The 18,698-nt window shown below is 36.9% G+C and overlaps 1 protein-coding gene across 2 annotated transcripts; it reads left to right on the top strand.

Moving 5' to 3' along the window:
* Nucleotides 1–2,468: 2,468 nt before the first annotated feature.
* On the top strand, nucleotides 2,469–18,691 carry LOC132619341 (trafficking protein particle complex II-specific subunit 130 homolog). 2 transcript variants are annotated; one of them, XM_060334276.1, is made up of 21 exons: nucleotides 2,469–2,754; nucleotides 5,154–5,383; nucleotides 6,255–6,436; nucleotides 7,209–7,392; nucleotides 7,783–7,873; nucleotides 9,453–9,601; nucleotides 11,078–11,167; nucleotides 11,416–11,577; nucleotides 12,024–12,085; nucleotides 12,237–12,327; nucleotides 13,023–13,186; nucleotides 13,958–14,156; nucleotides 14,395–14,940; nucleotides 15,031–15,243; nucleotides 15,442–15,829; nucleotides 15,931–16,021; nucleotides 16,124–16,208; nucleotides 16,624–16,813; nucleotides 17,178–17,476; nucleotides 17,917–18,007; nucleotides 18,122–18,691. In XM_060334276.1, the coding sequence occupies exons 1-21, from the start codon at nucleotides 2,691–2,693 to the stop codon at nucleotides 18,295–18,297; spliced, it is 3,747 nt and encodes a 1,248-aa protein (XP_060190259.1). In that variant the 5' UTR covers nucleotides 2,469–2,690; the 3' UTR covers nucleotides 18,298–18,691. The 2 variants fall into 2 exon arrangements, with proteins under 2 accessions (XP_060190259.1, XP_060190258.1); XM_060334275.1 differs by having other exon boundaries at nucleotides 2,472–2,754; nucleotides 15,925–16,021.
* Nucleotides 18,692–18,698: the final 7 nt, after the last annotated feature.

Below are 18,698 nucleotides of genomic sequence, written 5' to 3'. Positions count from 1 at the left end.
ATTTATTTGTTGGTACATATTTGATTCATTAATTGGACTGCAAATCCGTTACATAGGGTAGAATACAATCATGTGTTTGTTTTATTAGATTAGATAAACTTCAATGACCTTTTATGTCTAATTTTAAGCTCAACTTTCTCAAAAGACATTAGTGAAGAGCTTTAAAGAAAAAGACAGATGGATCATTCGTTGTTGTTTACCAATATATGAGGGATCCTCCTCCTAATATCTTTCTCCTGCTTCTCTCGTTTGGCATTAATGTGCCAAGACATTTTGCTAATTCCATACAAAATTCAGTGAAGTAGACCTGGACGGTATGACTTTTCCTTTTTAATCATTATTCTATGAGAAAGTATAATGGGGGTGCTATTTCTAAAAATTTAGGGGAGAATATTGGGTCATTTCTGCATTTAATCAAGGATAACATTTGATCTATCCTGTGTTCAATAATTAAATGAATGGTGCATTTTCAATTAAACGAGATGACTGAATGAATTAGAGTTTTCAATATGGGGCCTAGCCCAACTCACATGGGTTTTGGAATTTGACAGGTTGGGCCGAGTCAGCCCACCATTATAAAGGACCTTCAAATGTGCAATTTGCGCGATTGACCTCTATTCAGGACCGGTCTTTAATTTTACCCCTCAAATTGCTAGTTTTCAATTTTTGTCCTTGGCCTAAAAACCCTTAGGTTCCGGATTTGAACCCACCCCCCCACCCCACCCCCACAAGTTAAAAATTAAAAAAAATTAAAATTGCAAGCCAGAGTTTGGATTTGCAAGGCAGAGTTCGAACCCGGAACCTCAGGGTATTTTCGATCACTTTTTAAAGTGAAACGCAAAAATTAAAGACCAACAATTTGAGGGGGGAAATTAAAGAACGGTAACTTTGAAGGAAAATCCGTGCAAAAAAAAAAATGCCTTGAAATGGCTAGCCAACCCAATCTCTCACGTGAGTCGTGGGCTGGGCTGAGCCGACCTCTTTAGGAAAATATTTTTCTTAATTTTTTATTTTAAATTCTAATCTAAAAAGGCTCATATAAATATTTAGTGAAACTTTTTATTCACAATAACACAAAAGTACATAATGTGCCATCTGATAAGATTAAGAAAAATAATGGAGAAATATGAAGAATTTTGATTTGAGGAAATAATAAGGGTGAAGATTTTAGAAGAACATTCAGGGAGGAGTGAATTTGACTCTTTCATATATAGTGGTGATGAAAAAGAACATTAATTTGTGAGGATGAATTTTAAAATTTATTGCTGCTTATAGGTCGTCTTGTTCGTGAGAGAAAGATGGTGGAGGAGATACACTCATGGTTGTTTGTGGGTAGTTTTAATCTTAAGTTATATTATTTGATTTAGCTCACTAATTATGTCATAGGTTATTATTAAGATATTTTCTTATATCATGAATTTTTAATTTAATAAAAAACCTATTTTATGCTAATTTACATTTGAAGTGAAGTCCGTTAGTGGAGATGGGTATATATGCTTCATTTGACTATTGGTAAGGGCACTTTGTGCTATAACACTATAATGAGTTGGGCTGGGCATATTTCGGATTGGACCGATTTTTTTTTTAATTTCGATTTCGGTTTGTTCGATCCGATTCAGTTTTAATTTATGGAATTTCCAGAATTCGGTTCGGTTTTCGGTGAATGCAAATTTTAATTCGGTTAAATCGAAAAATCGAATTTTAGCAAGCCATATTTTTCATGAAACATTTTATATGTACATAATAAAGATTGCATTTTATTACCATGAAGAATGAGGCCAATACAGAGTAGAAAAGGGAATTCTTGGAGGGTGGTTGCTTTCTCTGGGTTGTTGTTGTTGGTTGCTTTCTCTGTTTGGCCTATGATTTCCTTGCCTCTATCAAATGTACTAGCAGTCTAGTATTGTTTCCCATTTCCTGTGAGCTTAGCAAACATCGCTCTAGACTTCCTACTTGTGGTCGTGGGAAACTTTCCATATCTAAACCGAAGACACCGAACTGAATAAATCGAACCGAATTAGCAAAAATCGAACTGAACCAAAGTTATTTCAGTTCGGTTTCGGTTTCCATTTTTTACAAACCGAAAAATCGAACAAAATTTGTGAAACCGAACCGACCGAACGCCCAACCCTATTAGCGAGCATGCTTGCTTTATTTCAAATAATTCAAGAGCATATTGGTTCCATTTAACTAATAGTAGGGATATTTTTTGCGCCAAAAAGCAAAGGCAGGGACGTAAAATAGTTTAGGGTGAAAATGCAACTTTTCTTTAAAAAATTACACTCGTCTGTTAACTTTGAATAGTAGACATTCTCCCCCTTTATCCTATGCAATTACTATTTTACCCTGGTGAAATAATCCTTTGCAATGACCATTCGCCCAATAGTTTAAGAGCATTTTTTTATAGTACTATTTTTCAAAAAAAAAAAAAATGAATTAAGAGAATAGCCAAAATAGCCAAATTGACAAAAGGGGGTAAAACATAGAGGTAAAGTCCCAAAATGGGAATATGGAGCAAATCTACTGAGTAGCGGAAATCAGTGTCCACAGTGAGCAGTTAAAAACTTCACTGAGACACAACACCCTCCCAAAATCTCAACTTTAGCCCCTAAATTCCCCTCCATTCGGCTGAATCAATCCAGTAATTACAGATTAGCGAATCATAAAGAGGCGATTTATGCAGATCGGTAATGGCGAACTTCTTAGCTCAGTTCCAAAGTATTAAAACTACTTGCGATCATGTCGTCATTGCCGGTAAACCCTACCTTCATTTGCAATTTCATTTATTTGTTTAATTAGTATTGTAATTTGAATTATAGTTCCACAACTATATTAGCAATGTGATGGATCACTGTTTCCTAGTTTTAGATCACTTTGAAATGCTACTAAATATAGACAAAACCAATTTAAGATGAAATTGCAGAATTTAGCAATGCTATTTTAACCTAAAATAAATGTTTTTATCTTGTAATTTATCGAAAATAATATAAAGTTAGTGGAACAAAATGGAGGCAAAGGATCTAAATAGGTGATGCTAACTAGTCTTCTAAATCACTTTGAAATGCTACTAATATAGACAGCCAATTTAACACGAAATTGTAGAACTTGATTTAGCAGTGCTTATTTAACCTAAAAATAAATGTTTTCCTTGTAATCTATCGAAATTAATGTAAAGTTAGATAATAGCGGAACAAAATGGAGGCAAAGAATCTAAATAGGTGATGCTAATTAGTCTTCGAAATTACTTTGAAATGCTATTAGTTATATGACTGATGTAGACGACCAATTTAAGACCTAATTATAGAACTTGATTAAACCTGCGATTTTTTTCATGTGATCTATTGAAATCAATGTAAAGTTAGCTAATGGTGGAACACAATGGAGGTAAAGGATCTAAATAGGTGATGTTAACTAGTCTTCGACGGTGTTTTAAAAGGCGAGGGCGTAAGGCGGGTCATTTTACGTCTGCCTCAGTGAGGCGTAAGCCCCATGGGGTTTTAATTTTTAGTATTTTATAAAATGATATAATTATAATAGATACTTTTAAATAGGTGAAATAGCGTAAAAAATTGAAGAAAACTATAAATAAGTGATATATATATGCGCTCCACCCCCACAAAAAAACTAATTAGAACAATCTATTATACGCTACTTACAAGTACAAGTGACTACTCGTTACTTTTTTGAGATAGTAGAAGACAAGATAAATAATTGGAAAAGAACATATATTAGGCATTCTAGCAATAAAAAAAGGTCTTGACTTTTAAATTTAATGTTTCAGGTCCTTTTTAAAACATTTGAGTAATTACATGTTGACTTTTGAGAATTTGGGCATTATACTAAGGACTTATTTAACAAATTTCGTTTTAGTTTGAAGAAGTTTCCTGGGCTTAAGCCCCAAAACGCCCCAACAAAAAAAACTCGCCCCAAGCGCCCGGGCACACGCCCCGAATTGCTGGGCGTACGCCTTTTGGGACTTTCGCCCCGACCCATTGCCCCGGGGCATTTTTGGTACGCCCTTCCCAGGGCTCGCCCCAAAAACGCCTTTTAAAACACTGGTCTTCGATTAAGGCTCAGTTTTTGTAGTTACACTTAATATTAGGTCCAGGATTGAGTGAGATTTAGGGAGCATGTAGTTTTTGACAACTCCTAGTTTACCTTAAATGACGAATTATGTAGTATTGAAATGTGAATTGGCTAAATGGATCTTAGAGAATTTATATAGCAGAACCAAACTAGCTTATGATTGAGTACTGAGTATTAGTTGATTGGTTATTACGTTATTTTCCTTGCATATGAGTGCGTTTGAATTCACTATGTTGCGCCGTCTGTTTTGTATCTTGATATTTTGTTGTCTTATTTTTTTTGCAATCCTGCATTAACTACGTCCTTTTGAGCCAAGGATCTATCAGAAACAGGCTCTCTACCCTGCAAAGGTAGAGGTAAGGTCTGCGTACATCCTAACCTCCCCAGACCCCGCTTGTGGGATTACACTGGGTATGTTGTTGTTGTTGTATGAGTGTGTTTGAATTAAGTTGTACAACTGTGTGTCGTAAGTCTGTTGTTGTCCAGAATAGTGCCGCATTACTGAAGTTATGGTCACTTCGGAGATTGAAAAGGTATAACGTGTCTATTTACTAAGGCGGTAAGTTTGGTAGTTGCTGTTATTCTTGACTTGTCTACTTCAGGCTCATGTGAGGGCCTTTGTTTGAAGGGAGATTCTATAGCAGGTTGTTAAATTTCCCGACTTTGATGCTGTAATTTATTGTACCTTTATATTATATTTAGTTTCTAACTTTCTAATAGTTTGAACTTTGCATCAAATATGTCTGAGCTGCCTAGAAAATTGTCTCTAGTTGTGCTATTCCTATGTACTCTATCAAAATCTAGTACCTGTACTTGAATAAGTAACCTCTCTCCTTTTCTTTTGAAGGGGAGACATGTTACTACTAATATCCTGTGCCCATTTTGCCTCTACTAGTACTGCTAGAGTATAACCTTAATTTGGAGCTCTGTGAGACATCAGTAGACATAAAAGCACATAATATGAGAGCTGTACTATGACTAGTTTGTCTTGTAACTTTTTTACTTTTGTGCATTATCTTGTACGGTCCAGTAGCTGAACTTCATTTTTCCTGTAAATTACTTTGCAGTTGAAGATGTCAGTGATTTATGGCCCCTTGTAAAGAAGGGGTTCGAAGACCATTTGCCATTCAAGAGAGCTTTTCTAAATAACAAGACCCGTAATCCGGTGCTTGTGGATGAACTGCCAGCTGAATACATATTAACAACAGATTCAAGACTTCGTAGTCGATTTCCTCAAGAGCAATCATTATTTTGGTTCCGAGAGCCATACGCCACTGTGGTTCTTGTCTCTTGTGAGGTAGCAAGCGTACTTGACTTCTTAAAGTTGAATATTCTATCTTGGCATCGTTCTTCAATATATAAAGGCCTTGAATGAGTTGTTACAATAAAAGATGCAGTTTAGAATTTAGAGAGAAGATGATGTGTATTGCAACTGATCAGAAAAAAAGATGTTATGTAGAGAAAATAACATGTACTTATCTTTCCTATCAAAAAAAAAAAAAAAAAACCCTGTACTTATCTTAATCTATGCAATTGTCTAACTTTATAAATTTCAAGCATTATAACTGATAATGCACCCAAGGTTGTGACATAGTGGTCAGGGGAGAACCATGATGGCTTTAGGTTCAAATCCCAGCAGAGACAAAACACACTACATGATTTCTTCCCATCTACCTAAACTTTGGTGGACGGAGTTATCCGGTACTTGTGCTGGTAGGAGGTAGCAGGTACCTGGTGGAATAGTTGAGGTGCTACAAGCTCGCATAAAAAAATTCATGATGGAAGTTTTTCCCCGGTGGCAGACAACATGATCTTACATTTAAGTTAGCTGCTTATATTTCAGCATTCATCCGTTGTAGAAGGAATTGAAGTAGACAACAAGTTCCAGCTATGCATAAAAAAACTTTGGCCTCTTCAGTGAGGGAAAAATTGGCAGTTAAGGGACAACCCTGAAGTGCTTTTACCGTGGTGTTTCCAACTTTTGATGGTCCTTTGAGTTGTTTTTATTTTGATAAGTCAAGTTTTTTTTTTTTTTTGACAGCCTCTTCTCGCTTAAACTGCTTAATTAACGTCTGATATTTTTTCTACTTCTGCTTCTTTTATTTTGAAGATAGTTTTTTTTTTGTATACAGTAAAAGTTGATGATTCTTTTGTTTTTTTCTTGTTAGGATCTTGATGAGTTTAAGACTATTCTCAAGCCACGCCTAAAGTTAATAGTTCAAAATGATGAACGGGAGTGGTTCATCGTGTTCGTGTCTAAAGCAGCATCTCACAATGATCAGGCCACCAAGATGGCAAAAAAAGTATATGCTAAACTTGAAGTTGATTTTAGCTCCAAGAAGAGAGAAAGGTGTTCCCCTGCTGCAAATTATATGAGTTCTGATGCAATTAATAAGTGTGCTGATTCAGTGCCACCCACACATCTCAAATTTTATGCAAGTCCTGAATTTTCTCTGTTTCCAAAAGAAATTGACTAAATGGGAAATATTTAAAAGAATATTTTATTGCATGCTTACAGAAACCATTAGCGCATCTTATGAGAGGTACAAGGATCGTACCCCACATCTCAATCTTAGTTCTTACTTCTTGCAGTCAATAGAAACCATCAGTGCATCTGCTTTCTGAATATCATCATGAAGGAGAGTTATCTTATGGTTCTAATAAGAAGGCTAATTGGATAATTACCAGTCTTCCTCTCATGGATTTTGGCACTAAGTTACCTTTCATTTGACAGGTTGTCATGCTGCCAACTTTCACTGCATGTGGTCTATTCCATTATCTGTCTTGAGTTACATTAGTATGTTCATATCTCTATGGTATTCATCCAGTTAAAGCATCTACTTTGATGACATGTTAAAATTACTTGAAATCAGAGAGATGTAATAGTCTTGAGAGGAGACAGAGCTGTACCCAACTAGTATTTTTTAACAACATACCCAGTGTAATCCCACAAGTGGGGTCTGGGGAGGCGAAGATGTATGCAAATCTTACCCCTACCTTTGTGTGGTAGAGAGGCTGTTTCCGATAATCCAACTAGTATTTTTTCTTTCCTAAAATAACCTGGATTGTAAAACCTGAAATAAATTCTCTCTCTAACCTACTTTGATATATGCTTCGTATAGATGTTGCAAACTAGACATTAATGGACCTGATACAAATTTCTGGGATGACTTGGAAGCCAAGATCATGGAATGCATCAGAAATACACTTGATAGGCGCATTCAGTTTTATGAAGAGGAAATACGGAAGCTCAGTGAACAGCGCTTCATGCCTGTGTGGAACTTCTGTAACTTCTTCATTTTGAAGGTAGTAATGTCGAAAAATATACCAAGTAATGGTTAAAATTGTTTCTTCGTCATTAGCAGGATTTTCATATGCTAGTGCCTACTCTCATGGATATAGGAAAGTTTCAATCTTTAACAATCTACACATGTTTTTTAGAGATTAGCAAATCCTGTTTGGGAACACATTTTAGTGCAATATATCTTCTCATGCAGATTATTTTACTTTCTTGGTAGCAATGAGGTAGCTTTATGCTTTATATCAGTTAGTAGGTTAGCTTTTGATAATCCAAGTGATTATATTATGCTATGTGGAGTTGCCTCAAACTATTACGTTTATTGCTCAACATTAGATTTTGTCAAGAGGAACCATGTTCTATGGATTTTCAGTAACAATTTCCCTCTCAATTAACAGGAAAGCCTGGCTTTTATGTTTGAGATTGCTCATCTCCATGAAGACGCATTACGTGAATATGACGAGCTAGAACTCTGCTACTTGGAAACAGGTCCTTAATGGCTGACTCTTTTGTATTTTCCTCTTCATCTTCAAGATGGATCAATGTTAATTGTTTAAATTTATTGTTGAAAACATAATCACCCTCCTTGTTTGCTTTTGACCTCTTTACTTAGCCATCTTTACTAGTTTGCCTCCTTTCTTATTATGCTACCGTATTTCAAAAGAAGTAGCATTTCTGGGTGTGATTGGTATGAAGGAAAATGTTTTTCATGGAAAATAATTGGATTTCTTACTTATTTTCTAGTGTTTGGTTAGCAAAAAATATTGTGCAAGAGCATTTATATGGAATCCAAAAAACACTATGCGGGTGGGATGGGGTGGGGAGTGGGGGTAGTGGGGGTGGCGGGGGGGTGAGATGTTCAAGGGGTGAGGATTGGGGAGAGGAGACAATGAGCTTGATATGCCACTATGGAACTTGTTTGGCCTACTTCCACTAGGGAGGTCACTTTCCTCATTTTTAAGGAACTTGTTTTCCTAGAGAAAGTGTTCTCCAAAATATTTAGACCAACCAAACATGGGAAAATAAGAAAGTGTTTTCATTCATACCAAACACACCCTCTATTTCACCTTGTTTTCTTCTTTTGGTCAGTTAAGAGCGTTTCTGTTTCAACTTAGTTTCTTCGCTATTAGTTCTTTTCTTCTATTTTTCAAATATTGAGTAGATTAGGGAATTCTGATCAACAATTTCAATTACTTGTCCGAGTCAAAGGATGGGGGCGTGTGAGCATATTTGCGTAGCATAGACACAGTCTCTTTATTTCAATATGTCGGTTAAAACATTTCAATTTTATCTAGAAAAGAAAGGTCCTTTTGGCACAATTTACAAGAATATGCTAGCTAGTTTTCGACTCTTCATTTCTTCCATTTGATGCTTGTTCGTTAGTTGGAGAAGTGTCTGGTGATTGGTGTAATTGAAGAGCTTTTGTGTTTAATTGCTAATTTTACTCTAACCTTTGGTAGGTGACCTTTTTTCTCAATAAAATACAACATTATCAACTGAGAGAAGCCTATCTCCACCATGTGCTAGTGCTTGTAGTACATGTCTGTTTATCAAAGTCTGAAACAGATTGCCTGATCAAGGGATTTTTTTCCATGAGATATTCTCAAATATCTCTTTAGGGTTCTCTATATTCTCTGTGGCGTTGGTCAGACCTATGTATATGTGTCAAATTATGTCCTACAATACTAATGCTCTTCACAGGTCATTGGACCCAAGATGCTGGCAGACAATCCTTACTATATTACAATTGATTCTGCCCCAGTAGTTCTTTTGACAGTAGATACTTTTTTAATTAATGAGCATTCTGATTTATACTGGTACTTTGTACTATGAAGTTTGGTGTGAAAGATTACATTGCTCAATAAATTTAATTTGATGACACAAGATCATCAGTTGCTTTTCTTTCTTGTTTGGAACACCAGAAACCACTGTGATATCCTGTGTTAATATCTATTATGCTTTCAGTGTACTATTTGGCTAACTTGATTTGCTCCAATTGTCTGATTTCTGGTTATGAAGATGCTAAACCTGATAACTGACCTGATCTTCACATGTCACTATTGAATAGTGAAACATAGGGACTTTGGAGGAATGGACAGCGGTGATGATCAGGCTGCATTGCTCAACCCAGGAAAAAAAGCCCTTAACCAGATTGTTCAGGATGATTCATTTAGGGAATTTGACTTCAGGCAGTATCTATTTGCATGTCAATCAAAGGTGAGTATGGCAAGACCTATGATTAATATAGGCTAGTTTTGGATAAGATAAGAATCTTTTCTTGTTCAGTCGAAGGAAAAATACTGCAGTGTTCCTTTGCATTCACCATCCTCTCTTTCGGGACATGCCAAAAAAAGTTGCTCACAACAAAGGTAAAAGGAACTCAAGCGCAATTTCTAGTAATACTTCAAAATGTAATGTTTGGCACTGTGATAGTTGCACTTGCAACCCTAGCAAGTGAAATCAATTTGCTCATTCCTAATCCATAACGTGCATTATCAAAGAGGGTCATAAAAATGAGAAGAGGAAGCTCAGCTGATTAACCTGCTAGGGAATTTATCACTTCAACCGTGGATGGATTATTATCTGTTACATGATCTTTTGATACTTCTTCTGTCTGCCTTGTACTTCTGCGTGGTCCCAGAACATAATAAAGCTGTCTATGGTCCCACAACATGATAATGCGATGATCCTTATAATACTTAAGTAAATGTGTGTAGGTCGAAAAATTATAGAACTTCTCAGATACCTCATATATCTGATGAGAATAAGTTCTGAATTATGAGGTAACATCAACTCTTTGATGTCATCGTTTTTCATCTGCACCTTTGCAAAGAGCATTTAGTGCTCAACTTTGAGAAAATGTGTTTGTTAATCTTAGGAGCAATAAGCATTTTGTCACAATATCTTTTCCTTGTACAAAAAAAGTGTTAGGATCGGGAACCCGGGTAATGCGGAATTTAGCCAAACAATGTTATAATGGCCATAACAAAGACAATAGTAAGTTGATAATAACGGCAAGTAAAGCAAATAAATGAGGCACAAATTTAACATGGTTCGGTCAGTGTGACGCACGTCCATAAGCGGAGAGGAGCAATTTCACTATATCAACAAGAGTACAATAGAGAGTACAAAACTAGAGTAAATACTCTATTTACCCCAAAAGTATCCCAAGAGAATAACCTTACAAAATCACTCCAAAAGAAGGGTTCACTCAAGTATTTCCCAACACCCAACTCTCTTACAATAATACTCTAAAAGAAGAGAAGAAGACAGAGAGAAAGAGAAGCACTTCAAATTGTTTGGTGTCTCTTCAACTGGAGAGAAATGCCCTCCTTTTATAGGGGCCAAACTTAGCCTCCAAGTTGTGGAAATGAGAAAATGAGAAATGATCAAAGATTTCTCATCCACGTGTCACATTTATGACTTATTCTTTGCAGCTATTGAAATACCTTTATTTGGCTACTATTCTGTCATCTGTATGTTCAAGAACTAATTGGGATAGAAAGGTACTGCGTTCTGAAAGATTGTATCATGCTCATAAGTTCAACCCCCTAGAACTCAACAAACAATAATTATAAAAAAAAAAAAAGAATAAAGAAGGATCACTTTTGCTAGCACTTTAGCACTTATATTATCTTAAGCATTTGTCTGATGATGTTTAATCAAGATTTATTTTTCCACTAATACCTGCAGCTTCTCTTTAAGCTGACCCGTCCATTTGAAGTAGCATCAAGGGGGCATTCTTTTATTATTAGCTTCTCAAAGGCGTTGGCACTTCATGAGGTAATGATTTTTTTTTTAACTGCTTCATTATTTCTATTACCTGAGAGGATTGAATTGTTTTTGTAATTTTATATTCTCCTTTTTATTTTTCATTTCAATCCTTTGCTTTAAAAGACAGCTTAATTGCCAGTATGGTCTGAATGGAGTGGAATATATTATATATATAAACGATTCATATAGCTCCATCTATTTTGGGATTGACGTGTAGTTGATTAATTAATTTTTCATATGCGCTTCTGTTGTTCCAGAGTATATTGCCCTTCTGCACGCGTGAAGTATGGGTTATAACCGCTTCCTTGGCTTTAATCACTGCAACTGCTTCTCAATACAAAGATGGACAAGTGGCTCCTGACATTGAGAAAGAGTTTTACCGTGTTCAGGGGGACCTTTATTCTTTATGTCGTACTAAGGTAAATTAAGCTATGCCTGAGAGGTATCATCTGATGTAGTCAAATGCATCTACTGAAGACTTACCTTAATCTTGACCATCCTAAGTGAGGTTTATTGTCTGATGAGTTTTGAGATGCTGGTCATGTGCATGTAGCTTTGAAGGGCTGTCATTTTGCACAATTTTTCAAATAATTTTGATTCTTGATTCATTTGTTGTTTCTTTAGCTTTACTTGTAACAAATTACTCTGTGCCTTCCATTGAAGCTTGTAATGGTTGTGGCAGTTCATGCAGCTGGCATATTTAATTAGTTTTTGAAATGCTGGTCATGTGCATGTAGCTTTGAAGGGCTGTCATTTTGCACATTTTTCAAATAATTTTGATTCTTGATTCTTTTGTGGTTTCTTTAGCTTTACTTATAACAAATTACTCTGTGCCTTCCGTTGAAGCTTGTAATGATTATGGCAGTTCATGCGGCTGGCATATTTAATTGGTTATGGATTATATATTGAAAGAAGTCCTGTGAACAGGTACTTGTGCTGCTTGCTCGTTACAACACCTTTTTCTTGTATTGGGGCATTTATTTTTAATCAACCATCCTACTGGAGGATAATCCTAGTCATACAGTAAAAGTTGTTTAATTTACGGAAAGCTCATGTATATTTTCACTCTTTTGAGCAGTGCCGCACTTAGCATGCTGCCTTGGCCTAAGCCAGGAGTTTGGCCTTCTCTTCCTCCCGATGCTTCATCCGAGGTGCTTGTGAAAGAAAAGGTGTGTTTTTACTTGTGGTCATGGAAGAGAAGTCAGAAAAGCATTCCACCTGAAAGCATACCATTCTTTTGGGGTGTGGAGAATGCATGAAAAGAGCTGGTTTTCTCCTATAGCGATTACCCAACTGAAAATTTTAAGAATACAAAAGAATGGCAACTGCTAAGTTAATGAAAGTAGATGCATATAAATGGGTGTGTGATTCGTAAAGTAAAAGTCCTCCCTTCTAATCAATTGTCAGACGTTTTTAAAAACAGTTAGGACTCATTCTGTAGGGTAAAAGATAAGCGTAGGAAGGAATATGTAGCGTATAGGCAACCCACTGACATATACAAACTGAAAAGTAAGCAACTAAAAAAGTTAAGAGGTTTGGCAGATCGTTGTTGTACACAAATAGCTAATATTTACTTGAGTTATAAGTAGAAGAGATAAAAAAATTCACGTTCTGACCTCTGATCTAAGTTCATGGTGCCATTGACAGGGTGAATACTTTTATAATAGACTAACTGACATTAACATTTGAGTTTTCTCTTGGGTACCTGCTTTTCCATATTAATCATGTTGGTCCTTGGCACGTTTCAAATTTTCAAAGGTCTGCTTAGCCAACACTAATGGGTCCAATATCACTTTTGACATCATTTGCATCTATGTTTACAATTGAAATGCCTTCTGATACCATTGGCTACAATTCTTTGCAGATGATGTTTGAAGAAAGTGTGCGGGTTAAGCATTTCGGTATTCAGAGGAAGCCTTTACCTCTAGAACCATCTGTACTTTTGCGGGAAGCAAATCGCAGAAGAGCTTCTATTTCTGCTGGGAATGTGTTTGAAATGTTTGATGGACAACCAAATGCAATTGATGGGTAATGGAGATTGATTAAGATGAATGCGTTATATGTACTTTTTTATTAAGTGCATTTCCATAACTAGATAAAGGTTGGGTGATTGGGCTGTTTTGAGATTATCAGTTCTCATGATTTCAAAATTTTAGAAGTTCAATAATCTCTTGTGAAAAAAAAAGGAAAAAAAAAAAGAAAAGAAAAGAAGTTTGATAGTTTTCCTATATTGCTGGTATTGGAAGCGACAAGCTTACGGCATCTCTTTGCCTTCTTGACTTTTAATACGTTTCCGCTTCACTTATCACTATTGTGCAATTGAAAATTGCTTTATTTTCAAAAATAGCAACATATTGCACGAACAACCAGTAAGGTGAATAATATATGCTATTTATAAACATACCTGTGCCAATTTGAGTGAATTGCTGGAGGATATAAAGCTTAATAGACTGTTTTGGTTGATTAGTCAAAGACATCTTCAAGGTGTAATTATATGGATGCATAGACAAAGACTATGGTTTACATGAGAGTGTCAATATCTTTTTTTTTGCTCAAGAATTATCTCCTGGATACATCATTAAGAGAAAGCAGGGCACATAAAAAGGGATGACTGGTCTATGTCGTTTTCATGGATTTCTTACCTATCATTTGACTACAGGATGTTTTCCTACCATATGGTAAAAAATCCAAAATTAGATTAGAACATTAGTGTTAGTTTCCCAAAGAGGCTTCACATTTTCATATGTTTTATTTTAACCTCAAAGACTGAGCTCTTACCTTGTCGTCATCTGCCGACAGCTCAGGTTCAATGTCTTCACCAGCAAAAGCACAGTTGATATCAATGTCAAGAACTAACTCTTCGCCTGGAAACTTTGAGAGCTCAATCAGCCGACCTTTGAGGCTTTCAGAAATTTGTGTTGCTGCTGAGCATGCTTTGCGGAGTACAATTTCTGACGCAGAACTGTGGAAATCATTGTCTTCTGTCCAGGAATTTGAGGTTCCTATCTTCTCTAAGTACTATATGCGTACCTGTGAATAGTAATGGTACTTAAAAATAGAGTTCTGTATACTACTTGTGAATAGGCATGATACTTTGAATTTGAGTTCTGCATGTATCTTTTCTAATTGCTCGTGAATGGGACACCTTGACACGCAATCTTTAGTGTTTATGTAGAGTCATGTTTTCTCTTATCTTCTTCATTCCTTAATGCAATTCTAATCAGTTTTAATCTTAGCAAAAATACCTGGAGCTGTCAAAAGGTGCTGCCAACAACTATCATCGTTCATGGTGGAAGAGGCATGGAGTTGTACTTGATGGCGAAATTGCAGCTGTCTTCCATAAGAATGGAAATTATGATCTTGCTGCAAAATTGTATGAAAAGGTTTGTGCTCTTTATGCTGGTGAAGGATGGCAGAATCTTTTAGCTGAGGTTCTTCCCAATTTAGCCGAGTGCCAAAAGGAACTTGGTGATCAAGCCGGCTATCTATCTTCATGTGTAAGATTGCTCTCATTGGATAAAGGATTGTTCTCCAGCAAGGAACGTCAAGCATTTCAGTCTGAAGTTGTTCGTCTTGCTCATAGTGAGATGGAGCACACTGTGCCTCTAGATGTGTCCTCACTGATAACATTTTCTGGCAATCCTGGACCACCGCTGCAGCTTTGTGATGGTGATCCTGGTACACTCTCCGTTACTGTATGGAGTGGATTTCCTGATGACATTACTCTTGAATCTCTTAGTCTAACTCTCACAGCCACAACTAATACTGATGAGGGTGTTAAGGTATTCTGTTTTACTCTATCCCGTTTCGTCAAATAGTTTTTAGAAAGTGTATCTTCTAGTGCAATAAGCTTTTATGAGCTTTTTCCTCAGGCAATAAAAAGAGCTGGTGCAACGATATTAAAGCCCGGAAGAAATACAATCATGGTCAATTTACCTCCGCAGAGACCCGGTTCTTATGTTTTGGGGGTTCTTACTGGGAAAATCGGTCTACTAAGTTTTAGATCTCACAGTTTTTCAAAGGGTGCTCCTGCAGATAGTGACGATTTTATGAGTTATGAGAAGCCAACAAGGCCAATCTTAAAGGTAAAGGATCTGTCATATAAATGGAGAGACGAAATATGAATTGTGAAGGTTGTGATGTGCATTCCAAAAGGATAGTGTCATCCTTCGCTTCTATCCTCAAATATTCTTAGTGATTCTTTTGTATGCAAATGATCTACAATTAATTATACAGAATGATTATCTGAAAGGCCTTCTCTATTTCTTTCACTTTTTTGAAAGGTGTTCAAGCCAAGGTCTCTGGTTGATCTTACTGCTGCTGTTTCATCTGCTTTATTGATGAATGAACCTCAGTGGGTTGGAATAATTGTAAAGCCAATTAGTTACTCTCTTAAGGGTGCAATTCTGCACATAGACACTGGTCCTGGGTTGACTATTGAAAAATCGCATAAGATTGAAATTGAGAGGCACATGAATGGGCACGTAGATGAGTCAGACCATCCTGAAGGTTCTAAAGATGATGACAGTTCTGCAGCTAGTCCCGAAGTAAAGCAATTGTCTCGTCACGATGGAATTATTGAGCTGCCTGATTGGGCAAGCAACATAACTTCTGTTTTGTGGATTCCTGTGCGTGCTACCAGTGATGAACTTCCTAAAGGAGCTCCTGCAGGTGATGATTAATAAACTAGTGGTGGTTCAAACAGCATAGTCACAGCTCCATAAATCTGTGTTTTCCACTGCCTAACCACCTGCTTTATCTGTCAGGTGCAGTTGTTCCCCAGAGACAGAACTTAGTGGAGGGATTAAGAACAATAGCTTTGAAACTTGAATTTGGGGTGTCGCGGAACCAAATATTTGAAAGGTTAACCTTCCTCACTTTTTCATATCATACTTCCTACTTTTTGAATCTTTTCTATGCATATTCTTGTTAGTAGGACTAATCTGGAATCTAACTTCTTTGCAGGACAATTGCTGTGCACTTCACTGACCCCTTCTCTGTAAGTACACGAGTTACAGACAAAAGCACTGATGGAAAATTGCTTTTGCAGGTAATCTTTTCTGTCTCTTTTGTTTGGTGGTGGTGGTTTGTATGTGTGTGGGGGAAGGAGGGGGGGGGGGGGGGGGGGGGTTACAGGCTAGCAGTCATTATTTGTGCTGTCAGTGGTTCTTTATAAGTATTTTTGGATGTATGGATTATGTAATAGAAATAGAGAAGAAAAATAAATGACTTGAAGAGAAGAAAAGACATAGGGAGATGCAAGAAGCCATCTGAATTTGCATCCTTTGTGTTAGGATCACTGTTGCTAGATTTCCCTTGGGTTACACTAGCTGGAAATGCAGACAGTTGTCTCTGATGTCTGTACTTCTATATTTTCCGGAATTGTGTCATTTCAGATTCAGGAAATTGCATGACCTGCATGAATGCCAACTCTCTCATTGTTACTGTTTCCTGCTTTTGCCTAGGTGATACTCCAATCACAAGTACAAGCTACATTGACCATCCATGACTCTTGGCTTGATCTTCAAGAAGGCTTTGCTCACACAAGAAATGGTGATAAAAAGCCAATCTCTGGCTTCTTCCCCCTAGTGATCTCTCCGAAATCTAGAGCTGGAATTCTCTTCAGTATATGCCTGGGGAGTGCACCAGTAAAAGGTATGCCCTGTTTTCCCTCTTACTCACAGACACATATATTTTATCCTTATTAATGTACTGACGCTGATAGTAGCGAGCCCAATTATGGCATATCATCCACTACATTTGCTGCAATACTGGGGAAATCTTGGACAACATTTTTCCCTGCATGCTTCTGATTAGCCATCGACCAAAAGCAAATATCTACTGGAGTCTGCCAGGGATATTCCTTTTTGGACAGCTTATAGGGGTTAATTTGAATTGCATGGAGGAGGAAATTACATGCTATGTATTTTTTTTCCGAGAACCTTTTTAAGAAGCACCTAATGATATTTCATGACACTAGTTTTAACTCTTCGCCTTTTCTTTTTTGTGGTCTTTTTAGGAGAAGCTGAGATCCCGTGTCCCGAGAGCATTTTAAATATTAGATTTGGTATTTTGGGAAATAGAGCTGCCGGTGCCCATGACCCTAATGCTGAGGAACCTAGTGGACCTGATGGATCGACCCAAAGTCTGATTTTCAAGAGCTCTCTGCTTTTACAGAGACCTGTGCTTGACCCTTGCTTTGCAGTCGGTTTTCTGCCTCTTTCTTCAACTGATCTTCAAGTAGGACAGCTTGTTAGCATGAGATGGAGAGTTGAAAGGTTAAAGAGTTCAGAGGAATATTCAGCTTCTGAAAACAATGTTAGTACTGATGATCTGCAATCCTCTTTTTGGCAAATTGGCAATTTTAATTTTCAACTTAGTTGATCAATCCTATCTGTCCATATAAAATTGCTCAACCTTTCAATACTGCAAAGCTGTTTCTACTGTTGGGATTTTTCCTTTCTCCTGCTAATCAGTCATCTGGCTGACTTACTGGATAACTCAATCGAGTTTCCTGGCATCTACTTTAGACTCGTGAGGAAGCTTATCCTTTCCTACCAAAATTATGATATAAGGAAAGTGATGTAAATATTCAAAATCGAACCCTGGCTGTTGATGCACATGTATATCTTTTTTGATCTGTTTAGTCTTGTGAATTTCTCACATCATGTACAAACTAACTTGTAATACTATAATGTCAAAATGGGACAAAAACTTCCTTTAGATGACAAGTGCCTCTTATTTTTTGCTCTTGCAAGGATGATGTTCTATACGAGGTCCATGCAAATTCAGATCACTGGATGATTGCTGGGAGGAAAAGGGGACATGTCTCACTTTCTTCAAAACAAGGTTTCTTCAAGATGTTTCTCTTTTTCATTGTCTGGCTTTCAACTTGTATTACAAGTACTTCTGTGCACTTATATGTACTCTACCGGTACTCATGTTGTTCTGTACTCTTGACAGGATCGAGAATAACTATTTCAGTATTATGCTTGCCGCTGGTTGCGGGATATGTTCGTCCTCCTCAGTTGGGGTTGCCAAATGTTGACAAGGCCAATATTTGTTGCAATCCTCCTAGTCCACATTTGGTGTGCGTCTTCCCTCCAGCTTTGAGTTCTTCTTTCTGTATACCAGCCTGAAGCACTTTGGTCATCGTTCTGGCCTTTCTTTACAATTGGATTGATCGTCCTTTCTCGTTAAAAGCACGATGAGTTTCATGTGGACGGTTTAAATTGGGAACTTCAGAGTCTGCTTGTGTTTGTACAATATGTATTCTTTTTCAAGTTGCAACAGTAGAGAGAGCGAGCTTTTTTAGTGTCAAAAGATGTAGACCTAATGTACAGAGAACATTTTTGCTTGTACAATAGAAGAGATTCTGAGAGATATTTTCCTTGTACACGGAACACGGGAACAGTAGTCGGGAGATAGATGAATTAAGACGTAAAGTGATTGGTTTTACAATATGATGTGCTTGCTCTGACCGACTGCGCTATATGCCTTGTGCTTTTGGATTATAACCAGATGGTTTACAGATCCTTTT

Source organism: Lycium barbarum, chromosome 11 (genome assembly GCF_019175385.1).
Source record: "Lycium barbarum isolate Lr01 chromosome 11, ASM1917538v2, whole genome shotgun sequence".
Classification (NCBI taxonomy): Eukaryota; Viridiplantae; Streptophyta; class Magnoliopsida; order Solanales; family Solanaceae; genus Lycium; species Lycium barbarum.
Note: the sequence above shows the minus strand (reverse complement) of the source record. Positions and strands in the feature narration are given on the sequence as shown.